Below are 21,511 nucleotides of genomic sequence, written 5' to 3'. Positions count from 1 at the left end.
CAGTTTCCCCATCAGTAAAATGGAGATCATGATAAAGCGCTTTGGGATCTACTGATGAAAAGTGCTAGGTAAGAGTCATGTATTATTACCTGGATCCAGCGATCATGTCGGTTTTCGACCTCAGGGCAGACGGTCAGCTTGCAGTTGGCTTTCTTCACCAGGGCTCTCAGAGCCTCCAAAAAGTCCCCATTAGGGTTTGAGTCTCTTTCCATGCTGGAAGGAAAATGAGTAAACAGAGGGACCTAAATGGAGCAGAGGGGCCAATTCGTTATGGGGAATGGGTCACGGGGACCCAGCCAGAAACCAAACTGTGCCCTGCGCTCCCCATTCACAGGCTGCTCTGTTTGTTAAATGTTGTGAGTTTAGCTCCCGTGGAAGGAGGAGCTTTGCAAAACGGCAACATGACAAATGGGGCCTTGATGCTCAACCTATTTCAATGGATGCCAGTGGCAGCAGGTCCAGGTTCTTCAACATTTGGACCGGGGCACCTGGAGAACAGGAGAGCAAGCCTGCAACACGGCTTCCCCTGCAGTCTGGGCTAGATTGTCCTTGGGGAGGGGACGGGGGCAAGACTCAAGGAGAATCTTCCCCTGGGTGCCACGGACAATTGCAGTTTCTGCTGTCACGAAGCTCAGGGACTGTCCCTTCCATGCATCCCCAAGGACACAAATTGCCCCATAAACAGCAGATGGCCAGACGCAGGGAGGGGAGCCGACTGTGCCATCCTAGGGGCACCAGTATGGTTTGAATCTGCATCCAGGCTTGGGCGCCATTGCACACACACCTGTGCTGCTTGAACTAAAGGAGTAAGACTGTAGTTGGTAGCGGTAGAGGGTCATTGTACCGGGACGCTGTGTGAGCGTGATACACATGTACCCACTGTGCTCCTCTGAGCCACAGAATCAGCGTGACTCCACCCCACCCTACAACAGACTGGTGACTGAAATGATCCGTCGTATGACTTGTATCGCTCTCACCTGCAGACAAAAACCTCCAAAGGCTGCAGGGTGTTGGGCGTCATTATCCATGGGGCCACCCGGAAGACCACGGTGTCTGTGAAAACCGGGGTGTCTGGCACGTTCTACAGGCAACAAGAGATGAAAATCACTGAGCGCCAAGCAAAAGCAAAACCTGGTCTTTGAAGGGGCAAAAGGACTCGCGTCCAAGATTGCTGAGCACCTAGACAGATGCCCCATTCACAGCTGCTGGCTAACAGGATGGCTCCCAAACGAAGGACTCAGAAGCCAACTGTGCGCCACTCTCCACTAGGCTCACCGCAGCAGTGACAGGACTTCTGGGAACTGAACTGCAGAGCAAGCTGAGCAGAAGATGGAGAGCTCCTGGCAAGAAACGCCTTTAAATTGCAAGTGTGCAGCTAAGGAGGGCCACCCAATGGTTAGATCCATGGCTGCCACTTCGCTTATGACGCCATCTCCACACAGGGTGCAGGGGGCGCTGGCCACTTTCATGGCTTTTTCTTAACCCCTTCTGTTACCCACGGAAGGGAGCGGTCTTCTCCAGTGCCACTCAAAGCCCCTTCCCATGGGAAAAGAGGGTGAAACCCCAGTCTGAGTTTTGGAAGGTCTCAGCAGGGAGAGCTGAGTTGGTTTAACATGTGCTGAATGTGGTTCCTCTCTGTTGGGGGCCTGGCTAGCCTAATTACATAGACGTGGTCAGGAGGTCCTGTCTACACTGCACAGTAACGCCACTTTGTCCTGGTGTAACTGAGCTCATCTCTAGCCCTGGCAATGTTGAAACACGAATGTGGTTAGGAGCCGGGCCTTAACTGCCGCGTGTATAGCCGGGACCCCTCCATCACATCTAAGGCTGCGATTTAATCCCAGGTGTTTTTAGCAAAAGTCATGGACAGGTCCCGGGCAAGAAACAAAAAAATTATGGCCCGTGACCTGTCCATGACATAAACCATACCCTTGATTGAATCTCGGGAAGGAATCCCAGGGGCCCGTGGCACCAGCTGCAGGGAGGGAGCCCTGGGGGGCCCGTGGCACCAGCTGGGGGGCAGGGGCCCAACTGCCACTCCAGCCTCCGGGGGGAGAAAGCCCTGGGGGCCTCGCTGCCACTCCAGCCACCACCGGGCGGGGGAAGCCCCTGGGGGCCAGCCACTGCCCTGGCCGCCCCGAGATCGCTGCCGGGAGCCACAGAGCTGCAGTTGCTCCCGTGACAAACACAACCTCCGTGACTTCCTGCAACCTCTGTGACAAACACAGATCCCTAATCACATCACAAGCTGTCAACAAACGCAATAAAACATTGTAGTGTGTACGGCCCTTTAAAACGATGGTCATTCAGACGCAGGGTTCAGTCAGCAGCCCCATCCTTTCAGCCGGAAGAGGGCTCGACGGGAGAGCCATGGGTAGCACCAAACTGTCCAGGGGAAAGTTATTGATTGGGGGTACAGCAGGTTCTCTTCACGGAGACCCCGATGGGTGCCAGATTTGGCTGCAGAGGGTAGATGAGTGTCACAGGCCAGCCCACCTCATGGGGCATCTGGGAGAGGCTGGTTTAATTGACTTTATTCTGTCTTATGCTTCCTGATGTGCTCAAAAAGTGCTCCCAAGGGAAGGTTCCTCTCTGAGCAACTGACCAGAAGCTCAGGTTCTGGGAACCCTTGTTCAATGCAATGAAAGCCATAGCCAGAGTTGGAAGGCTGAAAATTCAAGGTTGTTTCTGATTTGTCTGAGCCTTTTGGTCTTTCCGAAAGCCTCCTCCAGGGCAAGGGGACTATGCTGGCCTGGGGAACCCCGTGAGGGCAGTGTCCTTGAGCCTTGCCTCCCTATGTGATCATCCTTCCACTGGCTGAAAGGCGCTGCAGTTAGAAGCATCTCTCTGTACTGCCCACAGTCCAAGAGTGTATTGTACCTTATCGGAGACCTCTAGCAGGGTAACGCTGAAGGAAACCAGCCCTGAGAAGTCAGCGTCCGGGAAGGCTAATCCCTCGACATAGAAGGTTTCCTCTTCTTGTCCACTGGGACGATCCACTACGTAGGAGAGTTTATCCGACCCCAGCACATGGTGGTACTGGGCGAGTGAGCCGCTGCCTAGGAACACAAAGGAATACACACCACAGTGTGACCGGGACATTTCACACACTGGAGTGGATGGGGCAGCCAGGAGAAGATGGTGTATACCAAAGAAGAGCATCTCCTGCATTATCCAGTGGATACAGTTAATATTCCTTTGTATACCCTGGAGCCAAAACTTTCAAGTGTGAGTTGTCTAAAGTTGGCTCCCTAAATCCATGGCCTCATTTTGGATGGGAGCTGCAAGGGCTCTGCACTCAGCCATGGATTTAGGTGTTGAAATAAGAATCTGTTTGCCCAGCGAGGTACCCAGCTTTGATCTAAGTGTTGTGCCCAAGTTCATGCAATAAGTTAGTGGCAGGATTAGAACTTGGGCAATCTTGGATACTAGCCTTGTATTTGTTCCCCTGGGTCACACTGCCCCCCTCTGAAGTTTGTCCTGCAAAAACTGACTTGCATCATGATTTGGTGTCGTGGGTGGGCTGGCAATCATATTACAGAGCAGTGCCCACCACTCATATGTATTTGGGCTCTCCAGGCAGTCAGGCCTGCCTCAGGCGCGCTTAGAAATGCCTAATGGAACGTCAAACGCAGTTCATCGTCGGAGACGAACTGGTGTGAGAAGCAGACCTTGCCCTCTGAAATTTCAAACAAAGCCTTCTTCTTCTTTTTAATAACCCTAACTGTCTTGTAACCTGATCTTCTAAAAGGGCTAATGCAAGGGAATGCAGAGATGCTCAGAGGACAGGAAATACCTTTGAAATCAGAGGACATCAAATTGTACAGGAAAAATGAGTCGAAGGAACAGGAAAGTAAAATGACACAGACGCCTAAATTATCAGGATGATTACAAAGCCAGAGAAAGCAGAAGTAGAACGATATTGACTGTTGAGAGCTGTAGAGTTATGCTCCAAGTGTGTTGTCAGATCACTGGACGTCAAGAGACTGCCATGGAGGAAGGATGGTCTTGTAGCTAAGGCTCCGGAGAGATGGATTCTGTTTCTGGCTCAGCCACAGGGTACGTCTAGACTATGTGCTAGGGGCGGGATTCCCAGTTCATGCAGAAATACTTGTGCTAGCTCTTGTCTGAGCTAGAAGACAGTAGTGTAGCCATGGCGGCTGGGGGGAGCTGCCTGGTGTACGTCCCTATGGGTTTGTACTCGGGTGGTGAGCCCATGCTTCTGCCCATGCTGCTGAAGCTACACTGCAATTTTTAGCATGCTAACCCAACGAGGGGTAGTGTGAGTCTGTCTGTGCGAGCTGGCAGTCACGCCCCTCGCTCCTAGTGTAGACATGCCCACAGACTCCTTGTCCCTGAGTGAGGTAGCGGGGTCAGCATTAAACCCCTTGCTCACCCTGCTGATCAGTTATTCACACAAGGAGGGGGACTGTTGGCAGCGTAAAGCATTTCCCAGTCTGGTCCTTAATTTCTAAGCGCCTCCGTTAGGGTTGGTACTTTCCTGCTTCGTGCTGATATCGGAAACAGACAGTGGAACAAAGTCTTAGGAGTTGAACTGGGGGGACATTTTTGGGCAAAACTGTTTTCTAGCAAAAAATCCAGATTGGGTGACACTGAAGCGTGTTGCCAATTTGTGTCAATTTTCACTGAATTATTTTCGGTCAAAAAACCCCCACAGTTCTGGATTTTGACCTTTTCAAAATGAAACTTTTCAGTTTTCTGATTTAAAATGACTTTTCTGGTTTGAAATGTCCTTTAATTTTATTTCAAAGTTTTTCCAAAAGTTAGAAAATGTTCAAAAATGAAATAAACATTTTATTTGGGGTTGACTTAAACATTTCATTTGACTCAAATCTATTTTTTTAAGTTTAGCAATTTTCAGCAAATCAAAACACCTGTTTTTTGTCTAGTTCTGCTTAGCCATCCTAGTTCATTTAGGCACTCAAGCAAATTCCACCTAAACTCATTAATGTATGTGAGTGGCTCGATTTTCTGGTGATGGGGCCACCCAAGCCCCTAGATAGACAGGAAGGCTAAATGCTCACCATTGGCATGGAAAACTCTCACTTTATCCACATCGGACACAGAAACATGAAGAACCAACTTGTAGTCAGCAAAGATGGCACTGGGTCCTTGGATCCTCAGGATCATAAGTGACATGTCTTGAAGATCTTGGAAAGAGAAGAGATCGGCATTAGCTGCTGTTATTATTTGTATTATCATAATGCCTAGACGCCCCAGTCATGGACCATGGTGCTAGGAGCTATACAAACACAGAACAAAGAGACGCTGCCTGCCCTGCAAAGAATTCATAGTCTAAGTATGAGACAAGCGACCACAGAGGGGTCAGATGGGCGGAATACAAGCAAACAATGAAACAACATTGGTCATCATGACAGGCAGTGATCTCAGAACACCAGCAGCCCACCCGTTGTCCAGTTTTCTGTAGGCTTTCTGCCAGAGGGGAGTTTTAAGGAGGGTTTGAAGCAGGAGAATGAGTTAGTTTTGAAGAAAGAAAAGGAGTACTTGTGGCACCTTAGAGACTAACTAATTTTTGAGGATGTCTATAAGGACCTTCTCTCAAGCGTGAGGGGGCTGCCTGGGAGAAAGCATGAAGGTGCTGGTTTGAAAATTTACCAAGTGGGTGAAGGAGGCTGGCATCATGGGCTGATCGGAGGTGGGAGTCGACCTTTTGCTGTTGGATGAGAGATGATGGGGGGGAGAGGGGGGATATGTTGTGAACGGCCTTGAAAGTGAAGACAAGTAGTTTCTTACAGTGACCTCTTGAGGTTTTCAAGCTCAAGCCTTGAAACTTTGACTTTCCCAGTGTGTGTCCAGATACAGAGTTTATACTGAGCTTATACCTGGCTGTCAGATTATATGGCACACCTGCTATGTTTTTATGTTCTTGCTACTAGGGCTGTCAAGCGATTAAAAAAATTAATCCGGATTAATCGTGCTGTTAAATAATAATAGAATACTCTTTATGTAAATATTTGGATGTTTTCCAAATTTTTGAATATATTGATTTCAATCACAATACAGAATACAAAGTGTACAGTGCTCACTTTACATTTGTTTTTTATTATACAATAAAAGCTGTTTTATCCGGCACTTCACCAATCAGAAAGTTCTATAAACCGGCATTTCTGATCTTCGTTGAAAGTCCAGTTGGCGCAGGACTGGCAAGGGGCTGGGGCACGGGAGGGGGTGTGGAGTGCGAGCTCTGGGAGGGATTTTGGGTGCAGGAGGGGGCTTGGGGCAGCAAGTTGGGGCATGGGAGGGGGTTTTGGGGTGCCGGATCTGGGGGGCGCTCACCTCGGGTGGCTCCCTGCAAGCGGCGACCTCTCCCAGCTGCTCCTAGGTGGAAGCGTAGCAGGCAGCTCTGGGAACCTCAGCCAATGGGAGCTGCAGGGGTGGCATCTGCAGGCGAAGGCAGAGCACAGAGCCACCTGCTGCGCCTCTGCCTAGGAGCAGCAGGACAGGTCGCTGCTTGTGGGGAGCTGCCCGAGGTGAGCACCCCCCGGATCCAGCACCCCACACTCCTTCCCATGCCCCAACCTGCTGCCCCAAGCCCCCTCCTGCACCCAAACTCCCTCCCAGAGTCTGCACTCCACACTCCCTCCCATGCCCCAGCCCCACACCCCTGCTAGGACCCAAACTCCCTCCCTCTTAGTTAACCAGCATTTTTCACTTACCAGTAACCCCCATTCCCCTATAGCATTTTTCAATTCACTTAATACAAGTACTGTAGTACAATCTCTTTATCATGAAAGTCGAACTTACAACTGTAGAATTATGTACCAAAAAAAAACTGCATTCAAAAATAAAACAATGTAAAACTTTAGAGCCTACAAGTCCACTCAGTTCTATTTCTTGTTCAGCCAATTGCTCAGACAAACAAGTTTGGTTACAATTTGCAGGAGATAATGCTGCCTGCGTCTTGTTTAAAATGTCACCTGAAAGTGAGAACAGGGGTTCTCATGACACTGTTGTAGCTGGTGTCACAAGATATTTACATGCCAGATGTGCGAAAGATCCATATGTCCCTTCATCCTTCAACCACCATTCCAGAGGACATGTGTCCGTGCTGATGAGGGGTTCTGCTCGATAACGATCCAAAGCAGAGCAGACCAACGGAGGTTCATTTTCATCATCTGAGTCGGATGCCACCAGCAGAAGGTTGATTTTCTTTTTTTGGTGGTTCAGGTTCTCTAGTTTCCTCCTTGGAGTGTTGCTCTTTTAAGACTTCTGAAAGCATGCTCCACGCCTTGTCCCTCTCAGATTTTGGAAGGCACTTCAGATTCTTCAACCTTGGGTCAAGTGCTGTAGCTATCCTTAGAAAATCTCTCACTGATACTTTCTTTGCGTTTTGTCAGATCTGCAGTGAAAGTGTTCTTAAAATGAACAACATGCTGCATCATAATTCGAGCCTGATATAATATGATATATCTGGCAGAATGCAGGTAAAACAGAGCAGGAGACTTTCAATTCTCCCCCAAGAAGTTCAGTCACAAATGTAATTAATCATTATCTTTTTAACGAGTGTCATCAGCATGGAAGCATGTCCTCTGGAATGGAGGCCAAAGCATGAAGGGGCATACAAATGTTTAGCATATCTGGCACGTAAATACCTTGCAATGTGGCTACAAGAGTGCCATGCAAACACCTGTTCTCACTTTCAGATGACATTGTAAATAAGAAGCGGGCAGCATTATCGCCTGCAAATGTAAACAAACTTGTTTCTCATAGCGATTGGCTGAACAAGAAGTAGGACTGAGTGGACTTATAGGCTCTAAAGTTTTTCATTGTTGTTTTTAAGTGCAGTTATGTAACAAAAAAAATCTACATTTGTAATTTGCGCTTTCATGATAAACAGATTGCAGTACAGTACTAGTATAAGGTTAACTGAAAAATACTATTTCAGAGGCTCGTTTACCTGCACATCTACCAATGTGATTTATGTGCCAGCAATGCCCCTCTGCCATATACATTGGTCAAATGGGACAGTCTCTACGTAAAAGAATAAATGGACACAAATCAGACGTCAAGAATTATAACATTCAAAAACCAGTTGGAGAACACGTCAATCTCTCTGGTCACTCGATTACAGACCTAAAAGTGGCAATACTTCAACAAAAAACTTCAAAAACAGACTCCAATGAGAGACTGCTGAATTGGAATTAATTTGCAAACTGGAAACAATTAACTTAGGCTTGAATAGAGACTGGGAGTGGCTGGGTCATTACACAAAGAAAAACTATTTCCCCATGTTTTTCCCCCCCCACTCCCCACTGTTCCTCAGACGTTCTTGTCAACTGCTGGAAATGGCCCATCTTGATTATCACTACAAAAAGCTTCCCCCACTCCACCCCCATCCCCGCTCTCCTGCTGGTAATAGCTCACCTTAAGTGATCCCTCTCTTTATAGTGTGTACGGTAAAACCCGTTGTTTCATGTTCTCTGTGTATATACATCTCCCCACTGTATTTTCCACCGAATGCATCCGATGAAGTGAGCTGTAGCTCACGAAAGCTTATGCTCAAATAAATTGGTTAGTCTCTAAGGTGCCACAAGTACTCCTGTTCTTTTTGCGAATACAGACTAACACGGCTGCTACTCTGAAAACTATTTCTTTTGTTTATAATTTTTACAGTGCAAGTTTTTGTAATAAAAATAATATAAAGTGAGCAGTGTACACTTTGTATTCTGTGTTGTAATTGAAATAAAAATATTTGAAAAGGTAGAAAAACATCCAAAATATTTAATAAATTTCAATTGATATTCTATCATTTAACAGTGCGATTAAAACTGCGATTAATCTCAATTAATTTTTTTAATCGCGATTAATTTTTTTGAGTTAATTGTGTGAGTTAACTGTGATTAATTGACAGCCCTAATTGCTACTGTTTGTATAGTGCCATAGATCTGCGTGGGGCAACAAACAGAGAAATGATAGGCCCTCACCTTGGGTCCAAACCAGACACAACCCACCAAAGGACAGGATGGGATGTAGCAGGTGAGAGGTGCATGGGGTTGGGGAGGTAATTTTGCAGAGGAAGGGAACCTGTCAATCTTCTGTCATGAAGGGGTCAAAGGTTGAAAATTGGAGCCCCTTTTGAAGCCATGAGGATACAATGTTAGACTCCCACTTCTGTTTGTCTACTTGGTTTGTTTTCCCAGCCAGGATAGCATCTAAGGGTTTGTCGAAATAGGGGAAAAGTCCCCCAAAGTTAGTGCAGAATAGCCAAATAGCTGTTCCAGATGAGTTTCCTGTGTGGACATGCCGATTCCACACTCTGAGTGCCTTTGTGCAGATTAGGTCAGTACACTTCCAAAGTGGATTAAGCCACACTGTGTAAAAGGCACTGTCTGTGAGGAAAAGGAGCATCTACATGGGGAGTTAATGGAGAATAGTTACTGAACTTAAATTCATACCCTCGCTAGCTGTTTTTGACTCACTTCCCTGTGTAGATGAGCCCTAAGAGGGGAGGGAGATGTGCAGACAAAGGGGGATGGCCCCCCCACAACAAAAGATAAGTAGCCGTGGTTGGAGACATGAGTCGAGGGACCGTCCGATCCCATCGCCAGGTGTTACGCACTGAAGCTCACTTCCCCTGTGTTGGAATCGTAGTGGTAGCACATGAGAGTTGGCCCATCTAGTTGTGGCCTGGCCTGGCTCACGGTCAGACCTCCCCCTGCACCTGTCTAACGCTTGGCCCAGAGCAGAGGTCTGTTCCCAGCGAGTACCTGCGTAGGACTGCACATACTGGTAAGCACTGTCCATATGCTTGGAGCCCGGACTGTCCCTGTCGCAGTTCACTAGTAGCACGGCTCCCTGCCCGTCAGGGCCCCACATCCATTTCGTCTGTAGAGGAAACACAAAGGGATCTGGAACAAAAACTAACCAGGCCAGTAAGTCTGAATTCCATCTTCCTCCTCACCCGGAATCTACCCTTCCTCTCCTCCCTCCGAACAACCCTGGCAATGATCAGGGCATGGGGCCACACCTGTGACGGGGTGTGGTCAGGTGTGTACAGCAGATGTGCTGAGTCAGCACATCTGGATTGCAGCCTCCAGCAGAAACGACAGGTCCATCTGCGACGCACGGGGAAGGTGATTGCCACACAAGGAGACGTTCCTGAGAGCAAAGCTAGCTCAAGAAACAATCGCTGTGAAGCCACAGCAGCTGGTGGCTGCATGGACTAGCCCTGTCTGGACAGGACTCTCGGTAGCCAGTCACGTATGTACCCCTGGGTGGGCGGAGCCAGCCATCAAACCTCCCAATTGCAGTGCAGACATACTCTAAGGGTGCCCCTGGCTGGCAAAAACCCAGAACCATGTCTACACTAGGAAAATAAATTTTAACATGTTAACAAACTAATGTGCTAAAACCCTAATGTAGACAAGGGAGTTAGTTGTAGTTTTAACCCATTGGTAAGATCTCAGCCCCATATTAAACTCACATTAAACCTGCAGCTGCCGGGTCTACACTAGCATTTTAATCCAAATTAGGCCATGTCTACACAGAGATCTTACAGCGGCACAGCTGTACCGATGCGGCTGCACCGCTGCAAGATCTCCCGCGGAGAGACTCTCCCGTCAACATAATTAAACGACCCCCACCGAGTTTCAGTAGCTATGTTGGCGGGAGAGCGTCTCCCACCAACAAAGCGCTGTCCACACCGGCGCTTCTGTCAGTGAAACTTATGTCGCTCGCGGAGTTTCACACCTGTGAGCAACATAGGTTGTACCAACGAAAGTGCTAGTGTAGACATAACCTTAGTTAACCCATGGGGTTTTTTTCTAGTGTAGACATGGTTTGACGAAAAGCAGAAGCTACTTGCCCTCCCCTGGGAGAGTCCCTACAGGAGAGCAGCTGGGGTGAATCTATCCCTGTATTGTTCCATGAAAAAACATTCCCTGGGAACTTGGGCATCTGACTGTTTAACCTAGGCATGGAGCAAGCTGGGACCCACAGCAAATACACAGATCCAGGACCAAAGGGATAGTTTCTTTCTTTTTGCACAGCCCAATGGAAAAAGATAGGGAGCCAAATTCTTTTCTCTGGTGCTACTTCTGCTCTCCTGACCCCTGACTCTGCACTGGAGAAGCAGGGAGGAGAATTTTGTCCAGGGCCAATGCCATGGTTTCATAGTGGTAGGGCATGGAAAAACAATACCGGGATTAGGCTGGCTTCTTCAGAGATCCAGAAAACAGCCTGTCTCCACACACAACCTTTGTCACTGTCAGCTTCTGGTGGCTAGTGCCCTTTAGGAACGGGAATGGAAGTGGATCCACCCAGTGTGTTTCAATGCCGAATGCTTTACCTTGCTCCTTGCTTGCAAATATGAACTAAGTCTCATTACCTTGTTGGTTCCATTGCTCTTCACCATCCCGCTGCGGTCTGTGTCGGCATCTAGAGAGACATCTGAAATCACAAAGGGAGAAGGAAGCCCTGGTCTCAGATGGCAGGAGAATGATCACACTCAAATCATTGATGTCTTGGGTGCTTCCTTAATGCTATCCATCCATACCTGGACAGCACCAACTCCCCCTTCCCCCCCACCCCCCGCCCAACACACGCAACAGGATAGGGCTGTGTGAACAGGACTCCCCGGGTCTCCATTCAGAATCTGTATGTTCCAGCCTTTTCCTGCCACTTCCTATGATTTTCATCTGTCTACTCCCATCTTTGGTCCCTTGAGCAGGAAAGCACGGGTGGAAATAGTTTCATGGATGCACTTTTACCTGTTTCCTTGATATCTGCCTTTTGTTGTTGAATGAAAATTAAATGCAGTGGAAGCAGGAAGAAATGTTTCCAGAATATGGGCATGTAAACACCAAAATATTTGCTTGCAGTGATGAAATATTTTAATGGGGCCCTTCGTAAGCAAATGCTCCTTCCCCCCTTCCCCCCAGGTTTCTGGCACCTTACTGGACCGCTAGTCAATAGTAGACATTAGGCGGTTCTCTGTCTGGTAGTCCACTGAGTGATCAAAAAGAAACAAAGTGAGAGAAACAAAGTGAGCATCATTAAGAGGGTATGGGAATGGAGGAGGAGGTGGCTACTTCTCTGAAAATCAAAAGGCAGGTCACAGTGTAGAGTGTGGTCAGTATGTTGAAAACTGTGTTAAAATGAGATGCCATCACTTTAATTTACAAGGGCCTTCCTGGTCCTGCTTGCAGGCTCAGAGGATCTGCAGGGAAGCTTGAAACCTGGTCTTTCAGCAGTCAGTCTGCAGAGAACCACCCTGAAGTATGGTGGGGTGAGTTGTGCCTCTTTGTTTTAGGGAGCAGCCTGCTTTGTCTAACTCTGGCTTTGGGTTCTTTTGTGTTAGGGTTCTGAATGCTAAGATATAAAGTAGAGTTACATTGCAAACTTCCAGCAAGAGAGAGCTGTGTTTATCTAACTTCTCTCTGTGTGTGTGCTGTGAACATTACATAGAGAAGCTGAATCACTTTGTGTGCCCTGGTAGAATTGGAGACTAAGGGAGTGCCCATACGTGCCCAGAGTTTGAGCCCAGGGCAAACATTGGGTTGAGAAGCCAGTGTCCATCGCTCGACTTCCTAGGGTGTACAGTAGAACCGCAGAGTTACGAACACCTCAGGAATGAGGTTGTTCGTAACTCTGAAATGTTCATAACTCAGAACAAAACATTGGGGCCATTCTTTTAAAAAATTTCAACTGAACATTGACTTAATTCTTTATTTATATAAACTTTATTATATAAGCTTTAAAACTTTATTATACAGAAGAAAAATGATGTTTCCCCTTTTTTTTAGTAGTTTAGGTTTAACACAGCATTGTACTGTATCTTTTTTTTTTTTTGTCTCTGCTGCTGTCTGATTGTGTACTTCCGGGTGGTTGACTGGTCAGTTCATTACTCTGATGTTCGTAACTCTGAGATTCTGCTGTATGTGCCTTTTTTGAAAATCCCACACCCAGTTTCCTTGTGCCCCTTGCTAGCCAGCCAGATAGTCGTATTGTTCATAGAAAAGGGGTGTAGAACACCGGGTGGGTAGGGCCATGACACAGCAGATGGATTTGCTGGGGTGGGCAAGATTAACACACCAACTTTCTATTTCTTGCATTCATCCACTTAATTATAAGCTGTTCAAAGGGAAGAGAGAAACGTACAAACCTCCCTGCATTAATATATATATGGTGAGGATGTGGGTGTATAATACGTTTATATCAGTGGGTTTCAACCTTTTTTCATTTGCAGACCCCAATAAAATATTGACTGGATGTGCAGACCCCTTTGGAAATCTTCGACTTAGTCTGCGGACGCCCAGTGGTCTGTGGACCACAAGTTGAAAACCACTGGTTTCTATTATATACTCTGCATATATATTAAATATACACGTAGACACAAACATTTTATCTATTTGAAAGGAATGTTTGTACATATTATATTTAATATATACACATACACATATCTTATATATATTTAATGAAGGGAGGCTTATCCAGTTCTCTCTTCCCTTTGAATAGCTGATAATGAAGTGGATGGAAAAATAGAAAATGTTACCGTATTTATACACGCACACAAACTAATTCCCATTTGCTGAGTAGGTTGCCTGTCTCGAGTGTATTTAGCCAATTGTTTTTACAATACTTACTGACACAGGTGAGGTACAACCAAGCCCCCTCTATAGGTGCATTCTCTTTCTGTCCATAGTACGAAATCCTAACCTGTGAAGACATTGCCTGGTCACGACCAATTCCAGCAAATGTCCATCTCATGCCATGCTCCCGTTGTCGAACGTGATCTCTTCACTGCCCTCAGAGAGGCGTGATGCCCGATATCTGCTGAGGTTGGGTGATGGGGGTATGGAAACCACCCTCAATAAATCAACTGTAGGACCATCCTGCATGCTCATGGCAGTTGATGATTCAGTGGGGGGTCATTCATTCAAATAAAAAATCAACTGTCCAACGGGCCTCATTCACGCTAAGGGGAGTTGGGAAAGGTCTTGGCAATGGATTTATACCCCGGGGCAATTGACCAATGGAACAGTGGGTGGGGAAGCCCATTCCATGGAATCCTCTGTGTCGTTTCTGGGCTCATGGCGCATGTGTCCTCAGCTCATGGCAGCGAGCCTCCCGGCCTGGGTTAACAAATTAGGGCTAGCAGGGCTTCCGTTCGTGCTCTAAACATAGGTGTGTGTTCAGTGCTTTGAAGTAGTGGCTTGGCCTGGAGCTTGTGTTCTGAAGTCCACTGCTATTTTTAGAGAATCTGCTGACCCGAGCTGGGAGGCTCTCTGCCCCGGGCTATGCAGACCAGCAGTGCGCAAGCTTTTCCAGTCACACACACACACCCCTTGCCATTCACAGAATTTGTCACCGTCACCATCACCGTCCCCCCCGTTACTTGTAATCTGAAGTAATCTGCGCTGCTGCTGACAGCGACGCTGCCTTCAGAGCTGCATGGCCAGAGAGCAGCGGCTGCTGGAGCGGGCATTCATGGAACCCGCGGGATCCCAGTTTCTTTTCGCCCCCCCGCCGAACCTCTTGTGCACCACCAAGAGGGCGCCCCCCCCCAGTTTGCGCACCACTCATCTAGACAATGCCTATGCACAGTTAGTCTCCATTGGGGGTACCATTGCCACAAGTGCATTGCACCAGTCAAGTGAAAGAAGGGTTTTCCCTTCTCTTGCACCAGCTCCTGAGCGTCTACCACCAGACTTTTCAGTTGCTGAATTTCCAGCACGTTAACCCTTCCTCTCTCCATTATTTGGACAACCTCTCTCCCCTTCACACACACCCTTACTCACTTCTATGTCTTTTTGTGGCTGTTAACGACACAGATTTAACTAGGAATCTATTCTTTAGAAGTTGGGTGATCGCTGTGCTTCTGACATACAAGCACTCTGCAACTGAGCCGCATCCTGTAGTTAAAATATCCCCTTTCCTCTGATCCTGCAAAGATTGACCCCATGTTTCCAGGAGTGATCATGTGATACTTTCAAAGCCCAGCAATCCACGCACCTTGCTATCATTGACAGTACTGCTTGGGATGTCCATGGACACTATGACCTCCACCTGAGAATTGAGGGTCCATCTCGATGCACCAGCAGGTTTCTTCACAGCACTAGGGTTGTAGACAACATAGACCCTCACTCCAGAGGTGCCACGGGCATCAAATGACGTGGCACCACTTGGGATGGATCTGGGACAGAAAAGAGCGCTTGGTTACTGTCATAGAATCATAGAATATTAGGGTTGGAAGAGACCTTAGGAGATCACCTAGTCCAACCCCCTACTCAAAGCAGGACCAATCCCCAACTAAATCATCCCAGCCAGGGCTTTGTCAAGCCAGGCCTTAAAAACCTTAAAGGATGGAGATTCCATCACCTCCCTAGGGAACCCATTCCAGTGCTTCACCATCCTTCTAGTGAGATAGTGTTTCCTAATATCCAACCTAGACCTCCCCCACTGCAACTTGAGACCACTGCTCCTTGTTCTGTCATCTGCCAACACTGAGAACAGCCGAGCTCCATCCTCTTTGGAACCCCCCTTCCGGTAGTTGAAGGCGGCTATCAAATCCCCCCTCATTCTTCTCTTCTGCAGACTAAATAACTCTAGTTCCCTCAGCCTCTGCTCGTAAGTCATGTGCCCCAGCCCGCTAATCATTTTCATTGCCCTCTGCTGGACTCTCTCCAGTTTGTCCACATCCTTTCTGTAGTGGGGGGCCCAAAACTGGACACAATACTCCAGGTACGGCCTCACCAGTGCCGAATAGAGGAGAATAATCACTTCTCTTGATCTGCTGGCAATGCTCCTACTAATGCAGCCCAATATGCCGTTGGTCTTCTTAGCAACAAGGGCAGACTGCTGACTCATATCCAGCTTCTCGTCCACTGTAATCCCCAGGTCCCTCAGAGTTGTCCCTCTCACTGTTTATGTATACGCATAAAAGCACTAACTAAAGATCCCCATAGACTCAGGAAACTCCCATAGATGCTGTGGGTCATCAGTGAAATTGGCGCAAATTCATTCACGAAACATTTTGATGTTGCCAAATCTGCATTTATTTTTTGTGTGGAAAAGAAGTTGTCTGAAAAATTTTGCCCAGCTCTAATCCTGACTAAATGGGATTTTTATGAGGCTAAAAATTAATGATTGAGATTCTCAGATAAAAGGTGGCATTTCAATGCAAAATCCAGTCCATCTGCAAGCAATAATTATTCTTTGCATGCAGCATATATGGCATGTCACGCTTTCAAAGCACCCCGTGAACATTAATTAACCTATTAACACCTAACTGTGCTGTGGGGAGGCATTTTTGTCTTGCATGTGACTTGCATCCCTCCTTTCTTTTCCCAAAGAAAAGGGATGAAGTTGTAAACATTAACCATAAGAAAAATATTTCAGGGATTTATTCCCTGTTTCCCTTTGCATGAGTATGTCAGTGCCTGAAGCAACTTGTAAAGAAAGAGATTAATCTATCGTCATTCACCCACCTCCAGAATTTTAAATCTACCTATAAACCTGTGTAATAGCTTCTTGCCTTCTGGTGGGTACTGCTGAAGTGTTAATGTCAGATTTATCGCATGCCGCCAGAACTAGTACATGGCTTCTGGGGCCACTTTTGGAAGACTGGCAAAGTGCACGTGGGTTTATCGGCATAAAGAAAACAGCCATAGACTTTGAGTGAGTTACTTCCAGGCGTGGTACTTATGTGGTCCCTGTCATTGCCGTATCTGAGCGTCTCATAATCTTTCATTGGCTGAGCAAAGTGGAGTCTAATGTTCAACTCAATGGTGTTTGTCTGTAATGTGCTAACTTTGGGGTGCCACGTCCCATCAACCCCTCACGTTTCAGGGGACATGGGCACACGACTACTGATTTTAATTTAAATGGGACCACTAAGTCACAGGAAATCGGGGCCTCTGGGCTGCCTTGTGCAGCCGGCAGAGAAATCTTTCTGCAGCCCCCTACTGCTGCCTATTAATATCAGAGGCAGCACCTTCATTTGCTGCACGGTGACATTGTCTGTAGCCTGGACTTAAGACATAAGAGAGCCTTATAGGGAGGGTTTGTAGTGGGAGAAGTGGGGACCTGATCGGGGGCAAACCAAGGGAAAGGAATAGGGAGGCTGGGACTGGAGGAGTGGACTTGGCAAGGGGGAGCAGGGACTTGCAAAGGAATGAGGGGTTGGGGAAGTAATGATGATTGAAAAAAGCAGGAACCCAGAGGGGCATAGGTGTAGTTTCACTTCTATATTTGGGGGTGGGGGCTCCAATCAGGCCAACAGGGCTGTGCGTGGGGGTCGGGGGTGAAGAAATTCCATGCCTGACAATAGGGGCGCCATTTCAGATTCGGGGGGGAGGCAACTTTAACTGTGATTCCAGGGGCTAGTCAGGCAACTGAAAACTCCAGTGTTTTTTGAAGATAATAACTTAGAAATATCTGACAGGAGCACTGTATCTAATTCCTATATCAAGAAAGAAAATTAAATATATATTAGAGCCACTCAGCTCTAATACTGACATGTTCTGACATCTTGTGGCAAGTCACTTAAGGGACACTGGTTAGTTTAAAATTGTAATGTCTATTCGTACTCAGATACTCTTATTAAAGCCAGAAGGACCATCATGATCATCTAATGTGACCTCCTGCATGCTGCAGGCCACAGAACCTCACCCTCTCCTCCTGTGATAGACCCCTAAGCTCTGGCTGAGTTACTGGAGTCCTCAAATCATGGTTTAAAGACTTCAAGTTACAGAGACGCCACCATTTACACTAGTGTAAACCTGCAAGTGACCCGTGCCCCATGCTGCAGAAGAAGGTGAAAACCCTCCAGGGTCTCTGCCAATCTGATCCAGGGGCAAATTCCTTCCTGACCCCAAATATGATGATCAGTTAGACCCTGAGCATGTGGGCGAGACCCACCAGGCAGATTTAAAAATTTGATTAAAGTTAATGTTTAAAGTCAAATTTACACAAGTTAAGAGGGAAGGTACTGTACATCTGGGGTCAGGCTTGGGTTATGAGGGATTACAAGTATCAGTTACAAAGTTCACAACATACATACATACATAGCACATAACCAGCATAGACCCAGATTGGGGTGTGGGAATTTTTAAAACATCAATGGATAAGTGATCTTGGGTGTGCCACCCATAGAATGTATTTAGAGTCCAAGTCAGTATTGGTGTAGTGAATAAGTACATGGGTGGGGTGCATCCCCTGGTTCATCAGGGAAGGAAGGGAGTGGGTTATTTCTCTGACCAGCGTTCTTCTTTCCCAAGTAACTCTCAGCCTCCTCATCTAGTGTCTTGTCTCCAGCCGTTGGGGATTTTTGCGACAGGCAGTCGCCGATGGGCCACACACCATTGTAGGTGGTCCTGTCATACCATCCCCTCCATCAACTTATCAAGCTCAGTCTTGAAGCCAGTTAGGTTTTTTGCCCCCACTGCTCCCCTTGGGAGGCTGTTCCAGAACTTCGCTCCTCTGATGGTTAGAAACCTTTGCCTAATTTCAACTTGCCTAAACTTGTTGATGGCCAGTTTATATCCATCTGTTCTGAGGTCCACATTGGTGCTTAATTTTAACTTCTCTCCCTCCCTGGTATTTATCCTTCTGATGTATTTATACAGAGCAATCAGATCTCCCCTCATCCTTCTATGGGTTAGACTAAACAAGCCAAGCTCTTTGAGTCTCCTCTCATAAAGTAGGTTTTCCATTCCCCAGATCATCCTCGTAGCCCTTCTCTGCACCTGTTCCAGTTTGAATTTATCTTTCTTAAACATGGGAGACCAGAACTGCACACAGTATTCCCGATGAGGTCTCACCAGTGCCTTGTATAATGGTACTAACACGTCCCTGTCTCTACTCGAAATACCTCACCTGATACATCCTAGGACTGTGTTAGCTTTTTTTCACAGCCACATTACATTGATGGCTCATAGCTAGCCTTTGATCAACCAATACACCCACCTCTTTCTCCTCCACTGTCACTTCCAACTGATAAGTCCCCAGTTTATAGCAAACATTCTTATTGTTAGTCCCTAAATGCAGGACCTTGCACTTTACACTATTAAATATCATCCCATTTCTGTTACTCCAGTTTCAAGGTCATCCAGATCTTCTTGTATGATATTCCAGTCCTCCTTGGCATTGGCAATATCTCCGAACTTTGTGTCATCTGCAAATTTTATTAGCACACGCCTACTTTTTGTGCCAAGGAATAAACTGTTAGATAAGGTTGGTCCCAAGACCGATCCCTGAGGAACTCCACTAGTAAGTTTCCTCCAGCCTAACAGTTCACCTTTCAGTATGACCTGTTGTAATCTCCCCTTTAACCAGTCCTTATCCACCTTTCAATTCTCATATTAATTCCCATCTTCTCCAATTTAACTAATAATTTCCCATGCATCCGATGAAGTGAGCTGTAGCTCACAAAAGCTTATGCTCGAATAAATTGGTTAGTCTCTAAGGTGCCACAAGTCCTCCTTTTCTTTTTGCAGATACAGACTAACAGGGCTGCTACTCTGAATCATGTGGAACGGTATCAGATGCCTTACTGAAATCCAGGGAGATTAGATCTGCTGCATTTCCTTTGTCTAAACAATCAGTTATCATCTCAAAGAAAGGTAGCTTTCGTTATTACCTCTTGAATACAACAATTGTAAGCTACTTACTTTTTGCAGTTCACCAAGCTTGGAACAGCTCATTTAACTTTAGGAAACACCCTCACAGCCCTTTCTTATCTTAATCACCAGTTAATCACTCTATTTATAAACAAAATTCTGACTCCCTGCCTCAAGGGCATAAACTGGGAGCAGCTCCTGACAAGTCTCTTGTCTCCTCTGCAGAACTCTTACATTGCACACTCAGGCTGCCTGTCTGAGGCTTGCAGTTTGGGGAGGCAATGCCCTCCCATGTCCCCCCAAACTCCACCTATGGGGCGAATTGGGTGGATGGGCAGGCATGGAAGCGGGGACCCAGAGTGAGGGAGGGGAAAGCCCCCTGGGGGGAAAGAGGATGGGAAAGTGGGGTTGCATCCTATTACATCTTATTCAAGCTGGTTGAAATTTTGGTTTGAAGCAATTTTTCAGCAAAATACGGCCCTTTCCCCAGACCAAAAACATTAAACAAAATTTCACAAATGTTCTAGATTTTTGTCAAAACTCAAAATTTTAAATTGCCTGATTTTGATTTTTTAACCCTCCCCCCTTCCTTTTTATCCTTTTATTCCTTTCACAAGGTTAGAGAAAGTGTGAAAAGTTACAGAGTAGCCAATGGAAAGCGGTGGGGGGAGGGATGAACAAATGGAAGAAAGAATCTGGAATGTCATTCATTTAATTGCATTCAACAGCACCAATGAAGAAGGGAGGGCCTGGGAGAGACATTTAATAACATCTAAACATTTTGAAAAAGTTTCACGATTTTTTTGGAGGGGGGGGGGGGGAAAAAAGGGAAAATAGTTCCATTTTGGAGCCTGCAACACAGAAACAACGTAGACCATACCAAATTGTTCAGGACAGCTTTTCCGTTTTTCTGCTAGCTCTACATTTTGTGCCATTCCGTCAGCTGATGTAAATGATTGTAGCTCCTTTACAGTCATGAGGATCTGGCATGTTATGTGCTCAGAGCTGTATCCTTATAGCAGGGGTGGCCATCCTGGGGCTCCGGACCCACGTGCGGCTCTTCAGGAGTTAATACGCGGCTCCTTGTCCAGGCACCGACTCCGGGGCTGGAGCGACAGGCGCCAACTTTCCAATGTGCCGGGGGGTCCTCGCTGCTCAACCCCTGGCTTTGCCACGGGCCCTGCCCCCACTCCACCCCTTCCCGCCCCCTCCCCTGAGCCTGCCATGCCCTCGCTCCCCCCCCCCCGCCCCCACCCCAGCATCCTGCACACCACGAAACAGCTGATCCGTGTGGGGAGGGAGGGGGAGGCGCTGATCGTGGGGCTGCCAGTGGGTGGGAGGAGCTGGGAGCAGGGGGAGCTGATGTGGGGGCTGCTGAGGCTTTTTGGCCATGTACATTGGTAAATTCTAGCTCCTTCTCAGGCTCAGGTTGGCGACCCCTGCCTTATAGGTTTGGGGGCAGATGATTTACTGAAACTAACAAATCGTTTCATAATTTTTTGGAGGAGTTGGGGGAAAACTCGATTATCTTTGGATACGTGGTGGATTTGTATGAGTAGAGTTGGACCAAATTCCCCTCAAATTAAGATGTAGGATGAGATGACCCATGTAGGGGAGAGAAAGAGAGAGATCCTGGAGCCCTGGGCCTGGTGCAAGACCTGAGGTCTCAACCAGAGGCTCTGCACCAAAGTGAGGCCATGTGTTCAAATGGATGCTCAAAAATTCACAGTCCAATACATGACCTTGGCAAAAGTATTGCTACTGTTCGTAAAACACAGGCACTCCTGAGAAGCAAGAGATACTGGATATGTGTGTGATTAGCCCAGGGACCTCCTGACCTAGCACCAGATAAGAGGGTTTGACAGAAGTGATGAATAGGGATGTTTTGCCCCAGACACGTGGAGCCAGGG

The 21,511-nt window shown here is 47.1% G+C and overlaps 1 protein-coding gene across 1 annotated transcript in view; it reads right to left on the bottom strand.

The window, feature by feature from the left end:
- The window catches only part of LOC311532977 (protein-arginine deiminase type-1-like), a gene marked incomplete at its 5' end in the record, with an annotated part of 39,922 nt that overhangs the window by 12,155 nt on the left and 6,256 nt on the right, over window positions 1–21,511 (bottom strand). Inside the window, 8 exons of the mRNA XM_084652000.1 lie at window positions 90–213; window positions 978–1,081; window positions 2,881–3,059; window positions 5,046–5,171; window positions 9,750–9,867; window positions 11,369–11,430; window positions 13,626–13,698; window positions 14,995–15,175. Of these exons, the coding sequence (XP_084508126.1) occupies window positions 90–213; window positions 978–1,081; window positions 2,881–3,059; window positions 5,046–5,171; window positions 9,750–9,867; window positions 11,369–11,430; window positions 13,626–13,698; window positions 14,995–15,175 (967 nt within the window). The remainder of the gene's footprint in view (window positions 1–89; window positions 214–977; window positions 1,082–2,880; window positions 3,060–5,045; window positions 5,172–9,749; window positions 9,868–11,368; window positions 11,431–13,625; window positions 13,699–14,994; window positions 15,176–21,511) is intronic.

Source organism: Lepidochelys olivacea, assembly GCF_965140295.1.
Source record: "Lepidochelys olivacea isolate rLepOli2 genome assembly, chromosome: 18".
In the NCBI taxonomy this organism is placed as follows: domain Eukaryota; kingdom Metazoa; phylum Chordata; order Testudines; family Cheloniidae; genus Lepidochelys; species Lepidochelys olivacea.
Note: the sequence above shows the minus strand (reverse complement) of the source record. Positions and strands in the feature narration are given on the sequence as shown.